The 20503-nt window shown below is 43.9% G+C and overlaps 1 protein-coding gene across 1 annotated transcript in view; it reads right to left on the bottom strand.

Annotated features, from left to right (window-relative positions):
• COL13A1 (collagen, type XIII, alpha 1) overlaps nucleotides 1-20503 on the bottom strand; it is a 308444-nt gene that overhangs the window by 97795 nt on the left and 190146 nt on the right. Inside the window, exons 20-24 of the mRNA XM_015428404.1 lie at nucleotides 20035-20097; nucleotides 13522-13608; nucleotides 11747-11815; nucleotides 3692-3715; nucleotides 1423-1476 (exon numbers count right to left, since the gene is read on the bottom strand). Coding sequence (XP_015283890.1) covers nucleotides 1423-1476; nucleotides 3692-3715; nucleotides 11747-11815; nucleotides 13522-13608; nucleotides 20035-20097 — 297 coding nt within the window. The remainder of the gene's footprint in view (nucleotides 1-1422; nucleotides 1477-3691; nucleotides 3716-11746; nucleotides 11816-13521; nucleotides 13609-20034; nucleotides 20098-20503) is intronic.

Below are 20503 nucleotides of genomic sequence, written 5' to 3'. Positions count from 1 at the left end.
TGCAAAATTGCTGACCTGGGATTATAAAGTTCAATACTACCCCACAGCTAAAGTCTTAAAAGGCCTTAGAATTCCTCATTCAATATAGGTGCTAATATCGTGCATATCATGCACCTTACAGATATTAAGTAGGTCAGCTACATCCCCAAAACTTTCTAATTGTATCTTATTGTATCTTATCTAATTGTATCTTATCATATTTGTATCTTATTATCATATTATCATATTTCACTCTGTTCTTCCCTTGTTTATCTATCAACAGTTGGGAGTATTTCTCACCCACTCTGGCTTCTCTTTTGATTGCATCTTTAAAAAAAAAAAACCCAGCCCCTTTGCCAATAATATGGATTGACAAAATAACATGGCTACCCATCTGGAATTATCATGACACAGACACATTCAAATTTTAGATAAGTGTTATCCAGAGGAGAATGCCAGTGAAACAGTGCAACCTTTTACCCCACTTGTATTTCAGTGCTCACTGCATTCATCCAAGTGTCAGCTGCATGCAATTAAAATATGCATTTAAAGTCCATACTTAATTCTGTGGTATGCTTTCTCTGTGATCTATGAGGATGAAATAGTTGCTCATCCCTGCCATAGCATGGTGCAACAATCACATAAAAAGCCATTACCTGAAATTAATCTTATAGGTGGGCTTGCTTATATTATGTTGCTTGAGTTATTAAAACAAGGTAACTGTCATCTATCCCTGTTGCAGTTACCTGATTTGGTGTGAGAGGGTCATTTCGGTTTGCCATGAAGCAGAAACTTTAATGTGCACATGCTTTTACCAGTCAATAGAATGAAACAAGGTAACACAGGAAAATGTGGAAAGTGTGAAGATGGAGAGCTCACACCTCTCAGACTCTGGACCTAGGGAGGATTTCTTGGAAAAGATTTTATTATTCTAAAATGTTAAAATGTGAGCTATGAAGAGTAGGAAGAAAAGATTACAATAGCATTTACATCACAGAGTGAGAAAAATACAAGGGAGAGATTGCCCTACAGGTCATGCAGTTCAATTGCATTCAAATTATTAGTAGATTTACAGAGCAATCCTAAGTGGAGTTACAACTCTCTAAGTCCACGGGTATCTAGGATTGTCAGTTACCCACTGGAAGCAGGACATCTTCCGGCTGCAGCTCCCACTGGCGGCTGCTGCTACAGCAGCTGGTGGGAGAAAAATTACATTAAAAACTTCCATTGGTGTGACAGCACTGCCCCATGACAACCCCCCCTCCACGACTCCCATTGGTTGCCAGCTATCTGGCAACCCTACTGATTTCAATGGGTTTTAAAGAGTGTAATTCTGCTTAGGATGGCACTGTTAGAAAACAATCCAAAGTTATGCAAACTTAAGTTAATTCTTGCTCGATCAACCCGTGTCAATTTTTGTGAATCACAAGAAATGACTGTAACCTTTTGTCCAGGTGGTCCCAATGGACCTGGAGGACCTGGCAGTCCAGGAGGACCCTGAAAGAAACATTATTGTTAAAACATGAAAATAAAATAGCATACTTTCATTTAAAAAATTAACTATTTTCCTCAAAACAACTGTTCTGAAGCTCAGTAAAAGCAGGACAGATGTGAAAGAATGTACCGTTAACAGGAAAAAAAAATCAGCATTAGTGACCGCTAAGCAGAAATGTAATTTTGTATATACCATTTTAAGTTGTATAGCACCCTAAAAACATAGTAACCAATATATTACCCTATGTGAAGGAAGCAGCGGTACCACAACTGATTATTTTACAATGTAGGATAAATGCCATATAAGTATTTTTTTTAATCCAAATTTCCATTCTACTTACCTGCTCGTAAGACATAAGCCTTTTTTCTAATGGCAATATAATTCCTCTTTCAGCGAATGCTTGTGCCAGGGCAAAATAACACAGGTTCAATAACAATGCTAGCAGAGTTCCAGTGCCAGATCTGGTGCTGTTACCAAAGGCTACAGGATTTTTACAGGGCTTGATAAATCATTTTTCTAATGGTCAAAACAGACAAGATGCTTTAAGATCCATGATGCTCTCAATTTTTTTGGGGGGGTAAATAACAGTTGTGGGAGGCTCTGATTCAGATCAGAACAACAGTGCAGGGTATGGAGAATTTAACTCATGTCTCTAAGAGTTCACCATAGCTAACATTTGCCCTCTTGGGGGAAATATACAGACTGCCTAATTTGTGCCTATATGATTTCATCAATGGGGCAAACATCAACTCTTGGAGGGGGGGGAGAGTCATTTGATGTCAGGAATATCCTTTCCCTGAATAGCACAGCTCAAATCTGAACTGGGGTCTCCTCTGTCTGTGGATCTTCTAGTGTCTGGTCTGACCCTAAGAAAAAATATTTTAGTTTTATTTGCAACAAGGCAACAAAATAAGTTTTAATATCGGTAGAGAGTCAGCAAGGATTGCTAAATTACACAGAAGTCCATAATTTTAACGTGACTTTGTAGCCAAGGCCATTATTTGTAGTTGCCATTATTATTTCCCTTCCCAAAGACCATTGGGATATTCTGAAAAGTTGAGGAATTGAGGGCAGTTTGCTGTTCTACAGGGATTTTGCAGAAGGCGCAAGCAACACCTCACTACTACCTCCTGTTGAAGAGCCTCCCACCCACACACAAATGATGGTGGAAGCAGGGAAGCATTGCTGGTGGTACTTGGATTGTTTCCACAGGGAGGTGTTTCTCTGCTTTGGCTTCCAAACTGGGGTGCTTATTTTTAGAGATTACACACAATGTTGTGCTGTAATTGTCAGATTTTCCCACTCCTCCATACACTCCTAAATCTGCTTTTTGGAAAGAACACAGCATCTGGAAGGAGTGGTATACATTTTCCTGCCCTACAAAAGTCCTACCCACATCAACACCCTTTTCTCATCAGCCCCATGTATATATCACTTTCCCATCATCCCCCCCCCCCCCCCGCTGAGCTTCCAGAGAGCTTTTTGGCCACGCCTCTGAGAGCCAGTACAGACTTGCTATGGTATGGAGAATGTGTGGATGGGGAAAGTCAGAAAAAGACAGAGAAAAGTGTGCAGAAAACTCCCTTGTGTGGAAGCTTCATTATCAATATGCATGACTCTGCATTATGAGTGGTAATGAAAGCGACATGAAGAATTTATGCCGTGTGGAAGCAGTCTTGCAGGAGGAAAAACACCTGTCCTTTCCTCTGTGGGAGACGAGGAAGAAGGGAGAGGGAGTTTCTGTCACATTCAGCAGAGAGCACAATGCAGGGATGTTTTCTAGATGGGGAAGGGGCATTTGATGTCAGTGAGCAGGCAAGTTAATTTATGGGCTCTGATTAAGTGGGACTGGGGTAATCTTTATATTGGAACCAAGTATGTGGGATGTGTGAAGTGCTTTTAACATTCAGAGAGCATTATGTAAATGATAACTATCCTGTTAGCCAATACTTAATTTTTAATCGAAAATTTATTCTGCTTCTAATGTGCTATTTTTAAACTGTGGTTTCCAGCCTTTGGGTGCTGTACTATAGAAACAGAAATAAAGCACATTGACTTCATCAACCCATCAGAATGGAAAACTTTGTAATGTGACTTTTGTGCATGTGATTTTGGACTTCTTCTGCTCAAAGTAACCCAAATCTTATAATAATTATATAACTAAAATTGAAATTTGGGTGTAAATCACAATGTAGACAGAGAATAAACTGTACTCACCATGAGGGCCAAGTTTTGTATTTCCTATTGGGAGAAATAAATAAACTGGGAAGTTAAAGTTTCTTATAGAAGGAGTATATCTTTTTTCTCCCATCACACAATGGGTTAAAATGTTTATGCAATACATTAAAAGGGCAAATGTAAAATATAAATGTTGGGGAGTAGAAACTTTAAAACATGTTTTACATGGCAATTCTTTTTAGCAGAGCAGTAATCTTACTACTCCTGCCAACCTAGCAGTTCAAAAGCAAGAAATTGCAAGTAGATAAATAGGTACCACTTCAGTGGGAAGGTAACAGGGTTCCGTGCGCCTTGGTGTTTAGTCATGCCGGCCACATGACCATGGAAACATCTTCGGACAGCGCTGGCTCTTCGGCTTTGAAACGGAGATGAGCACCGCAACCCTAGAGTCGGACTCGACTGGCTTTCGAGCAAGGGAACCTTTACCTTTACCTAATCTTACTACATCTGAGACAAATTATATTTACTTCAATTATACCCCACTTTTTCTCCCCAGTGGGGCCTGGGACATTCTGCCCTCTGTGAGGTAGGTGAGGCTGAGAGTGTGACTGGACATGGGCAAGCTTCCATGGCAGAGTGGGGATTTGAACCTGGCTCTCTCAGATCCTAGTCTGACATTCTAACCCCTACACCACACTGGCTCCAATTTATAGACCAAATTTACAGGCATGTAGCTAAGGAAGCACTCAGGCAGGCAGCACTAATTCCAAAATAACAGTTTGCTTGCACCTTGAAATCAAAAGCCACTTATCTCTAGTCAAATTTAGAAACTACTTCCTGGCAACTCTATCTGCACTCACCCCATCCCCATACAGGACAAAACAGTTTCAGCCTCCTACCTTTCTGCCAGTGGACAGGACTCAACGTGTGCTCCAAGGCAGCTACATATAACAATCAGCCAAATTATCTCATAGTGTATAGTTCCCCACACCAATCATTAGGCCATACTAAAGATACTTGTGTAGTAAAATAGCTTACAGAAATAGCCTGAGTTCTCATAGTAAGCATCACAGAGAAATAATAGGAGAAAAATTGAATTTGTTAAGCAGGAAACCCAGTATAATTTGAGCCAAAATAAAATCCTCAACAGGGGGGAAAAACAGGTTGCTTACCTGTAACTGGTGATCTTCGAGTGGTCATCTGTGCATTCACACCCATGGGATCTAGTGCGCACGCGCTGGATCGATCGGCATTGTAGCAAGCTCTTTAATGGATTTTCGCACCCAGACCTCGGGCATGCCCAGGAACCCCACCACGCATGCCCAGAGGGGAGGGCGCGGACATCCCGCCAGTTCCTTCAAACCGCCGCAAATCAACCCTATTGAAAATGTAGAAGCTGACAGCAGTGGGGAAGGAGGGCGGGTGGTGTGAATGCACAGATGACCACTCGAAGATCATCAGTTACAGGTAAGCAACCTGTTTATCTTTGACGTGGTCTCTGTGCTTCACACCCATGGGAGATTAGCGAGCAGTGGCCTACCTGGAGGAGGGTGCTGGCAGGTCCTTTACTGCATAGCCGAAGATAGAATTCGACGTCCCATGTTGGTATTAGAGTATTTGCGGATGTCTAGGGCATAGTGCCTGATGAAGGTGTAAGGCGTGGCCCACGTGGCGGCTTTGCAAATGTCCGTCAGGGGCACTACCTGGAGGAAGGCAGTGGAAGCTGCTACAGCTCAAGTTGAATGAGCCCTGATAGGGCCGGGCAATGGCTGTTTGGCAATCAGGTAACAGAGGCGGATGAGACCCACAATCCACTTTGAGAGGCGCTGAGCCGTGATGCGAGTCCCCAGCCTTGATGGTGTGTACGAGACGAATAGTTGGGAGTCACGTCTCGCTGGGTGGGTTCTGTTCAGGTAGAACAGGAGCGCACGCTTCACATCTAAGGTGTGTAACAGTCTGTCCTCTGAGGATGTCGGAGCCGGGAAGAATTCCGGGAGGAAGACCTCTGCCTGTAGGTGGAATTCTGACACTACCTTTGGCAGGAAGGAGATGTCAGGTACGAGGTGGATGCCGTCTGGCAAAAAGGACAAGTATTGCGTGTCATGCCTGAAAGCCAGTATTTCTCCAACTTGCCTTGCAGAGGTGACAGCAACCAGAAAGGCCTTCTTCCATGACAGACATTTCATATCGCAAGTTGCGAGTGGCTCAAAGGGTTTCCTCGTGAGCTGGCAAAGAACTAGAGGAAGGTCCCAGGGAATGACAGGAGTTTTGACAGGAGGGTAGAGATGCAATAAACCTTTTAAAAAATGTTTTGAAAGCGGATGGGAAAACAGTGTGCATCCATCAACTTGAACATGGTAGGCCGAAAGGGCGGCCAAATAAACACGTAACGATGAGTGGGAAAGTCCCGAGTCAGCGAGGGATAGGAGGAATTGGAAAACTTTCTCGAGACCTGTGGAGGTGGCTCGAGGGGCATCAACACCAAAGGAAGAACAGAACCTTTGCCATTTATAATGGTAGGACCTTCGCGTAGTAGGTTTTCTGGTGTTCAGTAGAACGTTCACTATGCAGGTGGAAAAACCGTTGACGTTATTCTCCACACTGTCAATTTCAAGTGTGGTACGTCGTGATGTTGGAGAGGGGAGTCGGAAAGGAAGAGGAGGTCCTGTGCTGGAGGGAATTGGTAGTATATCCCTGTTGACAATTCGAGGATGGTCGAGAACCATGCTTGCCTCAGCCACCATGGGGTTATCAATATGCAGTCCACGCTGTCTTTGACGATTTTGCGAACCACTCTCAGAAGCATGGGTAAGGGAGGGAACAGGTACAGGAGGTTCTTGGACCAAGGATAAAGGAGACCATCTCCTAGAGAATGTGAGTCCATGCCTCCTCGGCTGCAAAACAGAGGACACTTTTTGTTGTCTCTGGTGGCAAAAACATTGACTTGGGGAGCTCCCCACCTGCGGAAGAGTGGGAGGGCTAGGTTGGGTTCATTTCCCACTCGTAGAGACTGAGCCCTGCTCGACTTAGATGGTCTGCCTGCACATTCATGTGTCCTGGGATGTGCATGGCTATCAAGAAGATGTCGTGGGTGATGCAAAAGTCCCATAACTCGATGGCAAGGTTGCAGAGATGTAGGGAGACAGTGCCTCCCTGCTTGTTGACATAAGCGAGTGTAGTGGTGATGTCCGTGAGGACCGTAACACATTTCCCCTTGATCAGTGGTAAGAAACTCTTGACAGCGAACTGTATTGCAAGCAGTTCCGGGAAGTTTATGTGTCAACGTTGCAGAGATGTAGGGAGACAGTGCCTCCCTGCTTGTTGACATAAGCGAGTGTAGTGGTGATGTCCGTGAGGACCGTAACACATTTCCCCTTGATCAGTGGTAAGAAACTCTTGACAGCGAACTGTATTGCAAGCAGTTCCGGGAAGTTTATGTGTCAACCTTGTTTGTGGGTGTTCCACTTCCCTCCAACACACATGCCCATCATATGTGCACCCCATCCCGACACGGAAGCATCCGTTATCTGGGTGATTTGAGGTGATGGAAGATGGAAAGGTGCTCCCTGGAAGAGATTGGAAGGGACAGTCCACCATAGTAATGAGTCTCGTATGTTGGGAGGAGGGGTTAGGGTGACGGTATGTGTGTTTTTCGTTGGGACATACTTGCGGATAAACCACAGTTGTAGACTATGCATCTTTAGTCTGGCAAAGACGAGGACCAACGTAGTTGCGGCCATGAGGCCGAGAAGCCTCTGAATTTGGAAAGCCGTGACTGAAGGCTGGGTAAAGACGACTTGGTTAGGGAAATGATGTCTGTCACTCTGTCTTGTGGCAGGTAAGCCATGCGTGTCTTGGAATCCAGTATAGCACCGATGTACTGTATTCTTTGGACTGGACGGAAATGAGACTTTTCGTTATTGACCTGGAGGCCTACATTTTCTAATAATGCCAACGTCTCGGTGATGTTTGAGACCAGGGCGTTCTTTGAAGGCGCTACCAGGAGCCAATCGTCGATTTAGGGGTAGATGGAAATACCCCTGAGACGGAGAAAGGCTGCAATGACAATCATAGTCTTTGTAAAGACCCTCGGGGCACTTGGCAGGGCCGCATGTTGGTAATGTTGTTGACCAATTGCGAAGCGTAGGTATTGGCGGTGGGAGGGGTGGATGGTGAGGTAGAAGTACGCGTCTTGGAGGTCGAGGGTGGCCATCCAGACATGTTTTCAGAGGAGCTGCATAATCTGTTGCAGGGACACCATGCGGAAACGGTGGTAGGTCACAAAACAGTTCAGTACCTTAGATCTAATATGGGTCGAGCGCCTCCATCCCGCTTTGGAACTGTAAAATAGCGGGAATAGAATCCTTTCCTCTGCAAATGAGGTGGTACCGGCTCGATGGCTCCCTTGTGCAGAAGGACAGAAACCTCTTCCAGGAGAGTTGGGGAAGGGGGTGTGAAGACGACGACAGGAGTAATAGGGTTCTGGTGGAATTAGATACGGTAGCCTTGGGTCAAGATGGATAGTACCCATTCATCTGAGGAGATGTGATGCCAGGTGTGAAGGAAGGGTGATAGACGGGTTTGCACTGACTCGGTGAAAGGGAAGTCAAAAACCCTGTTTGGAGGGTTTTGCCTGTTTGGTGCGAGAAGTGTTTTGCCCAGATCCAAACCGTGGTTTTTGGAAGGTGGGTTTTTGGCCTTCTGAAGAAGTCCACGGTCTCCATTGTCTGTCAGGAGACTGACGACTTGGGGTATGCCTTTGCCAGGGCCTGGACCAGGTGCAAGGACGGTATTGTTGTCTCACAGAGGATGACACTCCCAGAGCCCAAGAAGCCTTTATACTCATGTCCATGTCCTGGAGTATGGAATCGGTAGTGCTGTTAAAGAGACCAAGGCCATCAAATGAAAGGTCTTCGACGTAAGACCTAGTATCTATAGGTAGACTGGTATTACGGAGCCAGGAATGTCTCCTCAGAGCTATTGCAGAGGCCATCGTTCTTGAGGAGGCATCTAGGGCATGTTTTGAAGTGTTGATCTGCTGTTTTGCCAACACCATGCCTTCCTTTTGAATAACTCTGGCTGCCTGTAGTTTATCTTCAGGAAGATGAGTTAGGATTTCAGAAACCACAGAGTGTATTGGTATCTGCTCATGCAGGCTAGGTAGTTAATGGTTTTCACTCCCAACGCTCCTGTAGAGTAGAAGCGTCTGCCAAAGGCATCCAATTTCTTACTTTCCCTGTCAGAAGGTGCAGAGTGAGTTCTTTTAAATTTGGAGGAGGAGGTTACAACCATAGAATTTGGTTGAGGGTGGGAGAATAAAAATTCAGCTCCAGTTTCCTGGACTCTGTACATGTGATCCAGGTGTCTTGTTGACACTGGGGCTGACGAAGGCTTCTCCCACGGTGCCTTAGCGGCTTGTAGAAGGACTGTAGACATCGGTAACGCCAAAGTGGCAGAGGTATCGAGCTGTACGATATCAAAAACTGCATCAGACACTTGAGGGTGTTGTTGGACGACCGAGAGGCCGAGAGAATGGGCCATTCTTTTGACGAGATCTGTATATGACGTGAGATTGTCAGATGCGGATATGGGTAGATCATCAGTGACAATTGTCAGATGCGGATATGGGTAGATCATCAGTGACAACCTGATCAGGAGACTTATGGTCAGGAGAGGTATGAACCTCGGAGGCTTCGGTATCCAAATCCTCTTCCACAGAGTCAGAGGAATCGTGGTGTGGTATTTGGACCGTAGTGACCTCAGTTTGACTGGGTAAGGGTTTAGGTGGTACAACTTGCGGATTTGACGGATGACTAGGTTCCAGATCGTGGTGGGAAGGGTCGTTGGCAGGAGGATGCAACAAAGATGCCGAAGGTCTTGACCTATAGGGCGACCATGATCTGTGGGCAGAGTGGGACGAATAACAATCCCAGTCGGAATATCCCGCCGGAGTCAGCCATGGCATGGATGGTGGATAACCCCCATAAAGATACCTAAGCTGTCGTTGATCTCAATACAGAGGTGGTGGTGGGGTAGAAAGACTCGGGGGGATCGACTTCTGGACCGTGGACGTCTCAGAGACAAGGCGGCAGCCTGCCTTTGAGAGTAGTCGCTGTAATCCCGGTTGTCGATATCGACAGATTGAACATGCAGACGTGGAGGGTGACGCTGTGTGCTGTTAGAAGTATGTTGATCCCGACGGGAATCGATTTCGAGAGCCTCCAATACCGTTGATGTCGACGACAGGGAGGGAGAGGGAGAAGGCTCTGCATCCATCTGATGAGTTAGGAGCTCTACCGTCTCGATGTCGGAGTAAGAACGCTCCAATTGGTGTATAGGGGAGTCCAATAATTGAATGGTCAGTATCGGTGGAGGGGCTTGGGCCTCCGGTATCGATACTGCCGTTGGAGCGGGAGGCACTTTAAGGGCATCACCCAGTGCAGACACCGCTACCTTCCCCTTCTTTGCCGCCTTAAGGGACTTAGAGGAGCCCTTCTTTGTGGACTTGTGCTCCTTACTTGGTTTGGTCTTCTTTTTCACCAGCGTGGAAGCGGAGGATTGCGCCTTCAATGCCGGTGGTTTCGACTTTGGTAGATCGGAAGAGGGCCTCGATGCCGGAGCCGTTGATGTTGAAGGCCTCTCAGAGTCCATCATTGTGGGAGGATGCAATGCCGACTCAAGGAGCGCCACTTTAAGGCGCGCAGCTCTATTTTTTCGTGTCTGGTTGGAAAACCAAGCACAATGGCAACAGGACTCAGGTCGATGAGACTCTCCCAAATAAAAAATACACAGGGTGTGATGGTCAGGTGGAGCAAGTTTACTGCCGCAACCCTTGCACCAGTTAAAAAAGCCCCACTTCTTCTCCATAAAAATAAACAGCGAAGAAGAAGAAAGAAGGGGTGAGGGGGGGTAGCCCGGCCACACTGAGGTAAACGGACAACTTCCCCCTCAGTTGTAAAATAAAGTTGTTGGGTTTTTTAAAGTACAAAGAAACACTGAAGAAAAAAGGATAAAGCGAGGAAAAATCCGATCAGACCGACGAGAAAGAGGTCTTTCCAATGCGGCGGTAAGAAAGGAACTGGCGGGATGTCCACGCCCTGCCCTCTGGGCATGCACGGTGGGGTTCCTGCGCATGCCTGAGGTCTGGGTGCGAAAATCCATTAAAGAGCTTGCTACAATGCCGATCGATCCAGCGTGTGTGCACTAGATCCCATGGGTGCGAAGCACAGAGACCACGTCGAAGATCCTAAATTCAAAGATTAAAGTTCCCATTAAAAAATCCGTAACTGTGGTGGGTGAAATTAACCACAACCTTGCATTGATAATAGAGACTGGATACTTCATTATACCTGGGAGTGTGCATCATTATATCTGGACTTGAAGCCGCACCCTTTGCCAAGCTTGCTGTGCCTGTTGGTCCTCCAGGTGAGCTGGGAGCCTGCAACACCTTCTCTTGGTCCTAGTGAGTTGTCTGGATTCTCACCCCCATCTGATATCAGTAGATGTTGCTTGCATGCAACGTGCATAAAACTAGAACTAGACTGGGACTTTGTATTTTATCACTGATTATGTTCCTGTTGTTTGAACTACATCAGTCAGTACAGGAGCACTGCACATTTGTACTGTTAACAATTTTCTTGTTCTGTTTAGAATTATACTTGTCACAAAATATTTCTTCTTGGTTATGTCAACCATGAACTTACAGTGAATATCAAAAGATGGCAAATCTATGAGCACATCTTTGAAAATCTGAGCATCCTTGCAATATGACTGAGTCCGATCTCATGCTATAATGCCATATGCTTCCCTGAATATGTGCCAGCAATTTTGTGCAGTAGAACACATTATTCTTGAGCAGCTAAAAAGGTCACTTGAATATTTGTTGATGATGATTATTATTACGAAAACAACTTAGGCTATTTCTATGTTGCCTCTTCAGAGTCCTGCTTGAGGCAGCTTACAGTTAAAACAAACCACTGGACATAAACTGTATAAAACTATCCATAAAACAGAAGCAGACCATTAACAAAGCTGGTTAAATAAAACCGCAACCCCCCCTAAATTGTACTTGTTAGGTCCTTTTGAGTTTTTTACCTGTAAGGCCTTATTGATACTGCCATTGTAATCCACTATTTCATTCTTTCCTGGTTCCCCTTTGGAGCCCTGAAAAAAAAATCAGTCGTGTATGTGGTTAGGACCTGGAGCTTCCATCTAGATCTAAGATATGTGGAATAAAATTGGTTTATCTAAACTAGTTGAGGATTCATAATTTTCAGATACTCATTTTCAAATCAGTGCTTGGGATTAATATGGCCAGGAACGAAATTTTAATCACCTGTATTTGGAGAGTGGCATCTGAAAATATTTATGAGTCAGTTTCATTTGCATACTTTGAGCCATTACTGCAGTGTAAGCCAGAAGTAGATCTGCTCTACCTGAAGAGGCAAGTGTGGGAAGTAAAAAAAGAACCTCAATCTATTAGGCTGCTGAAAATCTTACTTTGTAATGTAGTCAGTTTTCCTGAATATAGCCTGAACAGTAATACAACAATCACCCTTGGGCAAATTGGTCCTGCTCCCCTGTGGATTCTTCATTAAGGGGAGCGGTGGCACAGAGGATTTATCCTCTGGTTACAGTAACATCTGAACTGAACAGAACTGCTGTCAGTTCTAGCCCGCGCTGGTGTGAGCTACCAGCCTTGTCCCCAGCTGGCCATCCACCCAGCGGTTCGAAAGCTTCGGCGAGTAGATAAAATGGGTACCACTCCTTAGAGAGGGTGGGCACACTAAATCCCCCCGGTGGGGGGAGGTGTTAGCCGGCGAAACGGAATGTCCAGCTCGTACGTTCGGAAGCCTGGAAAGATTTCTTCGGCATTAAGAAGCCTGTGATGAGCCAATCTGGCCAGGAAGTGGCAGTGTGGCGCTGAGACTCGAAGCAGTCCTGGAAGAACTGACGTCATCAAGCCAAGCCGAGTGAATGCCGTCTGGAACACGTCTGAGGCTACAGCTGAACAAAATCCCCGTCGGCTGCAAACGTGTGCGACTTAAAAGATTTATATGTTGTCCTCCCTCACCCCCTATGAATCATTGTTAGTCCCATGTGTATATGAGTAACTGTAAACCGCTCAGAGCCAGCAGCTCTGCAGAATTGAGCGATTAATAAATCGAAAGATTATTATATTATATTATATTATATTATATTATATTATATTATATTATAATTATGTGGAGACTAGTAAGTATTACATAGTTTCAGTTAGATATCCTCCCATGATTCCTCATGACTGAAACACATCATGCCACACAAAGAAGAACTGAGAAACATTTAGGGGTGTTAAATGAGTTAAATTAGTTTTTCCCAGTACTCTCATTCTGAAGATCTGATCTGGTATGGCTCTATTGTATGCAACATATGCCTTAACAAAATTAGGTAAGTGCCAACCGTAATTTAATTTACATTGTCAAACATAACACTGCGGCTTAGATTTTCAATAAGGATCAAAACTTTGCATTTCCACATGAGCTATAAATGCTGTGGGGAAATTTATCGTGTTGTTTTCCATATCTTCTAGCTAACAACTTGTTTGAAAAAGAGGTTCTTTGCCAATTCCAGAGTTTTCTATATTTATCAAGGTAAAGATAGGCAGGAAATTTTGAGTAACTATTTTGAAGAGACTATAAGAGACTGGCTTTCAGTTAAAACAGCAAATTAGCAGTTCCATCCTAAGCATGGACATCGAGGGATACAACTGTGCTTAGGATGGCATTGTAAATGCCCTAGTGAAGAAACAGTATTCATCAAATGCATCTGTAGGCATCCACCCTGGAATATTCATTACACCTATCAAAAAGGCAGAGAACGTTATTTACCTTTGGTCCAGGAGATCCAGGTAATCCTGGTGGTCCAGGTTCCCCTTTACCTCCTCCAAGAGCATTGCCAGAGTCTCCTTTTTCTCCCTAGGTACAAAGAAAGATGAACAATGGTCAGTTGCTTATTATATCTTTGTATTTTCCAGATCACAGCTGCATTCTCCAGGGCTGTTTCCCCACCTCAGCTTTGAAACTGGAGTTTTGGGAGTTTCCAAACAATGTCTTGCTGGAATTGTCCTGTTTCTGGGGTTTCTACATTCTTAAATATGCTCCTTTCCAAACCTTACTCCAGTCTTTTTGGAAAGAATGCTATCCTAGTGCTTCAAAGGGTAGCCATGTTGGTCTACAGTACAACAGCTAGATTTGAGTCCAGTAGCACCTTAAAGACCAAGTCTTTGGAGGTTATAAGCTTTTGAAAGTGTCCAGTAGCACCTTAAAGACCAACGAGTCTTTGGAGGTTATAAGCTTTTGAAAGACAGCACTCCCTTTGTTAGGTCTGATGAAGGGAGTGTTGACTCTCAGAAACTTATACCCCAAAATCTTTAAGGTGCTACTGGACTTGAATCTAGCTGTCCTAATATGTTAGCATGCCATCTGTAAGGAATTGTAAATACTTCTGGCCTACAAAGGTCTGGTTTACAATGGCATAATTTCCTGTCAGCCTTTTGTGGATGCTGTTTTCTCAACAATTTTCCCCTGCTACATGGCTTTTTTGAGGGCTTTTAAACAAAAATCAATAATTGCTATAGTGCTATAACAATCTTTTGCAACATCTGTTTGAAATGTTAATAGAATAATTATAGTGATATAATTCATTAGTGAACAAAAGAACAATAAATGGGCTGGCAACTCATCACAGCAGCCATGACAACCATGCCATGCAGTGTTTCTGCTGAGCGCATATGGAAAGAAAGAGTTGGAAAGGAAGAATCAGAAAACTCCCACATGTGGACAGCCAGCATGGTATAGTAGTCAACAGTGTTGGACTAGGATCTGGGAGACTCAGGTCTAAATCCCCACTCTGCCATGGAAGCTTTCTGGGTAACTGTGGGTCAGTCACTCTTTCAGCCTCACCTTCCTCATGGGGCTCTGAAAATAAAATGGGGGGTGGGGAATGTTGTAAGGCATTATAACCCCACTGTGGTGAAAAACAAGGTATAAATAAGCTATTGCTTATAAGTAAGTTGTTTCCAGTGTACTTGCCTCTGCATTCACAGTGGCAATGAAAGCAATATGGAAAATATCTGCTGTATGGAAGCAGCTCATGTTGATATGCTGGTAAATGTATCTCCTAAATTCAGTCTCAGTTCAGACACCACAGTGCCAATTTTGTAATATCTGCACTCAGTAAGTATATGTCTTAGTAGTAGACCACATATTTTGCAGGCAGTAAGTTAATTCCCTGGCATCTTCAGTTTAGAAGGATCTCAGATAGTAGGTGCTGGGAAACACTTCTCTCTAAATGAGACCCTGGAGAGCCACTGTCAGTCAGAGGAGACAATAGTGAGCTTGCTGGACCAATTTGTTGTTGTTCAGTCGCACAGTCGAGTCCGACTCTTTGCGACCCCATGGACCAGCTCCCGCCAGGCCTTCCGGTCTTCCGCTGTCCTCTGAAGTTTGCTCAATTTCATGTTCGTTGCATCTATGACACTGTCTAACCATCTCATCCTTTGCCGTCCCCGTCTTCTTTGACCTTCAATCTTTCCCAGCATCAGGGTCTTCTCCAGTGAGTGCTCCCTTCTCATTTGGTGGCCAAAGTATTTGAGCTTCAGTTTCATTATCTGGCCTTCCAGGGAACAGTCAGGGTTGATTTCTTTGAGGATTGACTGATTTGTTCTTCTTGCAGTCCAAGGGACTCTCAAGAGTCTTCTCCAGCACCATAGTTCAAAAGAATCTATTCTTCGGCGCTCGGCCTTCCTTATAGTCCAGCTCTCGCAGCCATACATGACTACTGGGAATACCATTGCTTTGACCATGCGGACTTTTGTTGGCAGGGTGATGTCTCTACTTTTTATCATGCTGTTTAGGTTCGCCATCGCTTTCCTCCCAAGGAGCAGGCGTCTTTTAATTTCATGGCTGCAGTCACAGTCTGCGGTGATCTGGGATCCCAGGAACGTGAAGTCTGTCACTACTTCCACGACTTCCCCTTCTATTTGCCAAGGAGTGATGGGGCCGGATGCCATGATCTTAGTTTTTTTGATGTTGAGCTTCAAGCCCACTTTTGCGCTCTCCTCTTTTACTCTGAGCAAGAGGCTCTTTAGATCCTTTTCACTTTCAGCCATTAGAGTGGTATCATCTGCATATCTGAGGTTGTTGATCTTTTCCCCAGCAATCTTAATTCCCGCTTGTGATTCATCCAGGCCAGCATTTCGCATGATGTACTCTGCATATATATTAAATAAGCAAGGTGACAGTATACATCCTTGTCGTACTCCTTTTCCTATGCTGAACCAATCAGTTGTTCCGTATCCGGTTCTAACTGTCGCTTCTTGGCCCTTATACAGGTTTCTCAAGAGACATGTGAGGTGGTCTGGTACTCCCATCTCTTTAAGGACCTGCCATAGTTTGTTGTGATCCACACAGTCAAAAGCTTTAGCATAGTCAATGAAGCAGAAGTAGATATTTTTCTGGTACTCTCTTGCTTTCTCCATAATCCAGCGAATGTTGGCAATTTGATCTCTAGTTCCTCTACCTCTTCGAAACCCAGCTTGTACTTCTGGTAGTTCTCTATCCACGTACTGTTGAAGCCTAGCTTGTAGGATCTTGAGCATGACCTTGCTAGCGTGTGATATGAGTGCAATTGTGCGATAGTTTGAACATTCCTTGGCATTGCCCTTCTTTGGGATTGGAATGTATACTGATCTTTTCCAATCCTGTGGCCACTGTTGCGTTTTCCAAATTTGCTGGCAAATGGAGTGCAGAACTTTAACAGCATCATCTTCTAAGACTTTGAATAGCTCAGCTGGAATACCATCACCTCCACTAGCTTTGTTGTTAGTAATGCTTTCTAAGGCCCATTTAACTTCACATTCCAGGATGTCTGGCTCAAGGTCAGTGATTATACCGTCGTGTTTGTCAAGGACATTGAGGTCTTTCTTGTATAGTTCTTCTGTGTATTCTTGCCATCTTTTCCTAATCTCTTCTGCTTCTGTTAGGTCCCTACCGTTTTTGTCCTTTATCATGGCCAGCTTTGCATGGAACGCTCCCTTGATTTCTCCAATTTTCTTGAAGAGATCTCTAGTCCTTCCCATTCTATTGTTTTCTTCTATTACTTTGCACTGTTCATTCAGGAAGGCCTCCTTATCTCTCCTTGCTGTTCTCTGGAAATCTGCGTTCAGTTGGGTAAATCTTTCCTTTTCGCCTTTGCCTTTCGCTTTCCTTCTTTCCTCTGCTATTTGTAAAGCCTCATCAGAAAGCCATTTTGCTTTCTTGCATTTCTTTTTCTTTGGTATGGTGGTGATTGCTGCCTCCTGTACGATGTCACGAACCTCTGTCCATAGTTCTTCAGGCACTCTATCTATCAAATCCAGACCCTTGAATCTATTCTTCACCTCTACTGTATATTCATCAGGGATGTGATCTAGGTCAAACCTGAATGGCCTCATGGTTTTCCCGATTTTCTTCAGTTTAAGTCTGAATTTTGCAATGAGTAGCTCATGATCTGAACCACAGTCAGCTCCAGGTCTTGTTTTTACTGACTGGATAGAGCTTCTCCATCTTTGACTGCAAATTATATAGTCAATCTGATTTCGGTGTTGCCCATCTGGTGATGTCCATGTGTAGAGTCGCCTCTTAGGTTGTTGGAAAAGGGTGTTCGCTATGACCAGTGTGTTCTCTTGACAAAACTCTGTTAACCTTTGCCCTGCTTCATTTTGCTTTCCAAGGCCAAACTTGTCTGTTATTCCGGTTACCTTTTGACTTCCTACTTTAGCATTCCAGTCCCCTATGATGATGAGGACATCATTTTTTGGTGTTAGTTCTATGAGGTGTTGTAGGTCTTCATAGAACCGGTCTACTTCAGCCTCTTCTGCATCAGTGGTTGGGGCATAGACTTGGATTACTGTGATGTTGAATGGTTTGCCTTGGAATCGGACAGAAATCATTCTGTCATTTTTGAGATTGTATCCCAGTACTGCCTTTTGCACTCTCTTGTTGACTATAAAGGCCACACCATTTTTTCTACGAGATTCCTGGCCACAGTAGTAGATATAATGGTCTTCTGAGTTAAATTCGCCCATTCCTTTCCACTTAAGTTCACTGATTCCTAAGATATCGATGTTCAGTCTTGCCATCTCATTTTTGAGTCAAGCTTACCTTGATTCATAGATCTTACATTCCAGGTTCCTATGCAGTATTGTTCTTTGCAGCATCGGACTTTCCTTTCACCATCAGACGGCGTCAAATAACTCTGTGAGAAAATGGACTATGCTTCATGGAAATATTCCCTTCCCTCACTTAACTAAACAAACCTTCTGTCCTAAGATTCCAGGAGATCCTGGATCACCAAGAACTCCTTTTTCATCCTGTTGGCAGAGTTTAGATGAGGTAAAATAGTGGTTACAATAATCTGTAGGATTAGGTGAATGTCAGTAAAGCTGCCTACAGGCACAAGGCAGCAAACGTGTCTAAAGTTCATTCCTATTCCCTCTAGCATTCCTTTTGAAGGTCAAGACTTTCAGAACAAGTGTACTCACTTCTTCCAGCAGAACCACCTTTTTGTATCACACCAAGGCCATATGTCCATTATCTGATTACTTCTCAACTAATATCATGATAAAAGACACCAGGTGCACTCACATGGCCAAAGTTTTTTAAACTGTTTAATCCAGAATAGTTTCATGGATTTCAATAACTGGCCACATCTCAAAAAGTCTGAAACTTCTTCTCAGGCATCATTAGCATAGTATGTAGCCATCCATGTCTAACCCAGCAGGGTTAGGGGAAAATTGTAGATATTACTGGTGGTAGAACACCCATATGACAACAGCAAGCACACTTTACATAATGTATTAAGTTTCAGAGTCAACTAGGGCAGGCTTTTCTCTGTGCAACAATGCACTGAAGTGATCATGAAATTAGGTCTTAAAAAGAAAGGAGAATGGAAAAAGGGAGGCATGACTGAGGAAAGGGGGCAAAATGGTAGGGAAGAATAGCCATGGGCTACAGAATAATAAAATTCTTATTCCTTGACCACTGCCATACTTCTCCTACTAGCATCTGAGTTTCACCACACCCTGTAAGCCAAAATAAAACTATTAAAGTTTACATTCTTAAGATTCCAACTTCTGTTCCAGACAGCTATATTCTTTGAATGATATTTGGTGCAAAGGACAAAATGTACATGGTCATGCAAATAAAACTCTGAATATTTTATCCATGGTCATGCAAATAAAGTTCTGAATATGAATGGAAATTATGTATGCATAGGGACATTTTGTTCTCCTATTTGTAAAAGCAAAAGATGAGCTGGCCTATTTCATCGTGAACATAAGCCATTAAAGTGTTTTATTTTCAAATTAGACTGGGAAATATAAAGAGTTAATGAACCGTACCTAGAGCTAATACTTATCAGACATATAGATTTTGTCATCTTCAAGGTAAGCAGTGATTACATCCCCTCATAAATATTTAAGCATCCCAGCAATCTTCTGAATCCCTGTGTGCTCCCATCATGCCTATCTTATTTGGTATTTCAAGGTTTAAGACAGATACAATATAAAAATACAGCTCATGGCAAATATCTCAGTCTGGCTTTGTCAGCTCAGTGGCAACCCCCAGAGATTCACCACCCACACAACTGGCCCAGGCCTCACAGCCACCACTGTACAATTGGGCTCAAAGGGCACCACCACACAACTGGGCCCAGCCAGTGGCAGCCCCATCATACAACTGGGGCCAGGGAGATATTGCTAGTGGGGGGAAAGCTGAAGATAATGAAGGAGGTAAGGAAGCAGGAAAAGGGGACAGCCTATAGGGTCTTTCAGCGAAGAGACAGAGGAAACAGACAGAGGGAGGTGAAGATGAGATATCCACCACAAGTCCTTGCAGGTTCCCTGTCATTTTCTTTATAACCCTGATCGGTAATCATGCACTCAGAAGAGGTCAAATTAATCCATTCTGCAGCCTAACTCTAAAAGTACTGGGGAGCAGTTCCCATATCCCTCTGAGATTACCTGACTTCAAAAAATGCCATTGATTCTGTAATGCCACATTTTTCTTTGTATTTATTTGATAAGGATGCTAATGTTTTGCATATTCTGAACAGCAATACCTCAACTTATCATGGCTGAAATCAGGTACTCCAAAAATTAAACATCTCTAATTTATTTCACACCTCTCAAAAAAAAAAATGTTAACCAATTCCTTTGGCACAGCACACGGATGTAAGTAAGGGATTGGAAGCATTCTGCCCAAGCACAGAAACACAGCTCAAAGCAAACAGAACAAGGATGGTGTTGGTAGACAAGCAATGAAGATCAGAAAACCAAGCCCAAGCATTTTACAATGCCCTACCCTATGCCCCCTTTTCCCTGGGAAACCTGGGGGGCCCATCTTCCCCGCAACTCCATGTTCTCCCTTTTGTAAGTAAGGGGGGGGGAGAGAGAAAGAGATCATGTTTTCAATGTACAACAACTTCACCAAAACATAAATCATGTGCCCCAACAGCAAAACAATTTCCACCTCAGTAGGGAAGACCCAAAGCTCATGCTCTGACATACTAAAACTACAAAACATGTCATATAATGGCAGTTGTATGGGTAGCTACTGGTTTGGCAAAAAATACAGAGCAAACTGATACAAGCCTGGTACTGTTCATCTGTAGCACACAAATACAGGAGAGGCATCTCAGGACATGTGTTTATTTAGCATTTGATGTGCAGACAGCAGCATTTGTGTATTTAACTAAATCAAGGAATAGGAAACTAAAGCAGCCACATCACAAGATTTGTGACAGGTGCTCAAAGTGCTGGTTATCACTTAC

Source organism: Gekko japonicus, unplaced genomic scaffold (assembly GCF_001447785.1).
Source record: "Gekko japonicus isolate JY-2015 unplaced genomic scaffold, Gekko_japonicus_V1.1 scaffold672, whole genome shotgun sequence".
NCBI classification, from domain to species: Eukaryota; Metazoa; Chordata; class Lepidosauria; order Squamata; family Gekkonidae; genus Gekko; species Gekko japonicus.
Note: the sequence above shows the minus strand (reverse complement) of the source record. Positions and strands in the feature narration are given on the sequence as shown.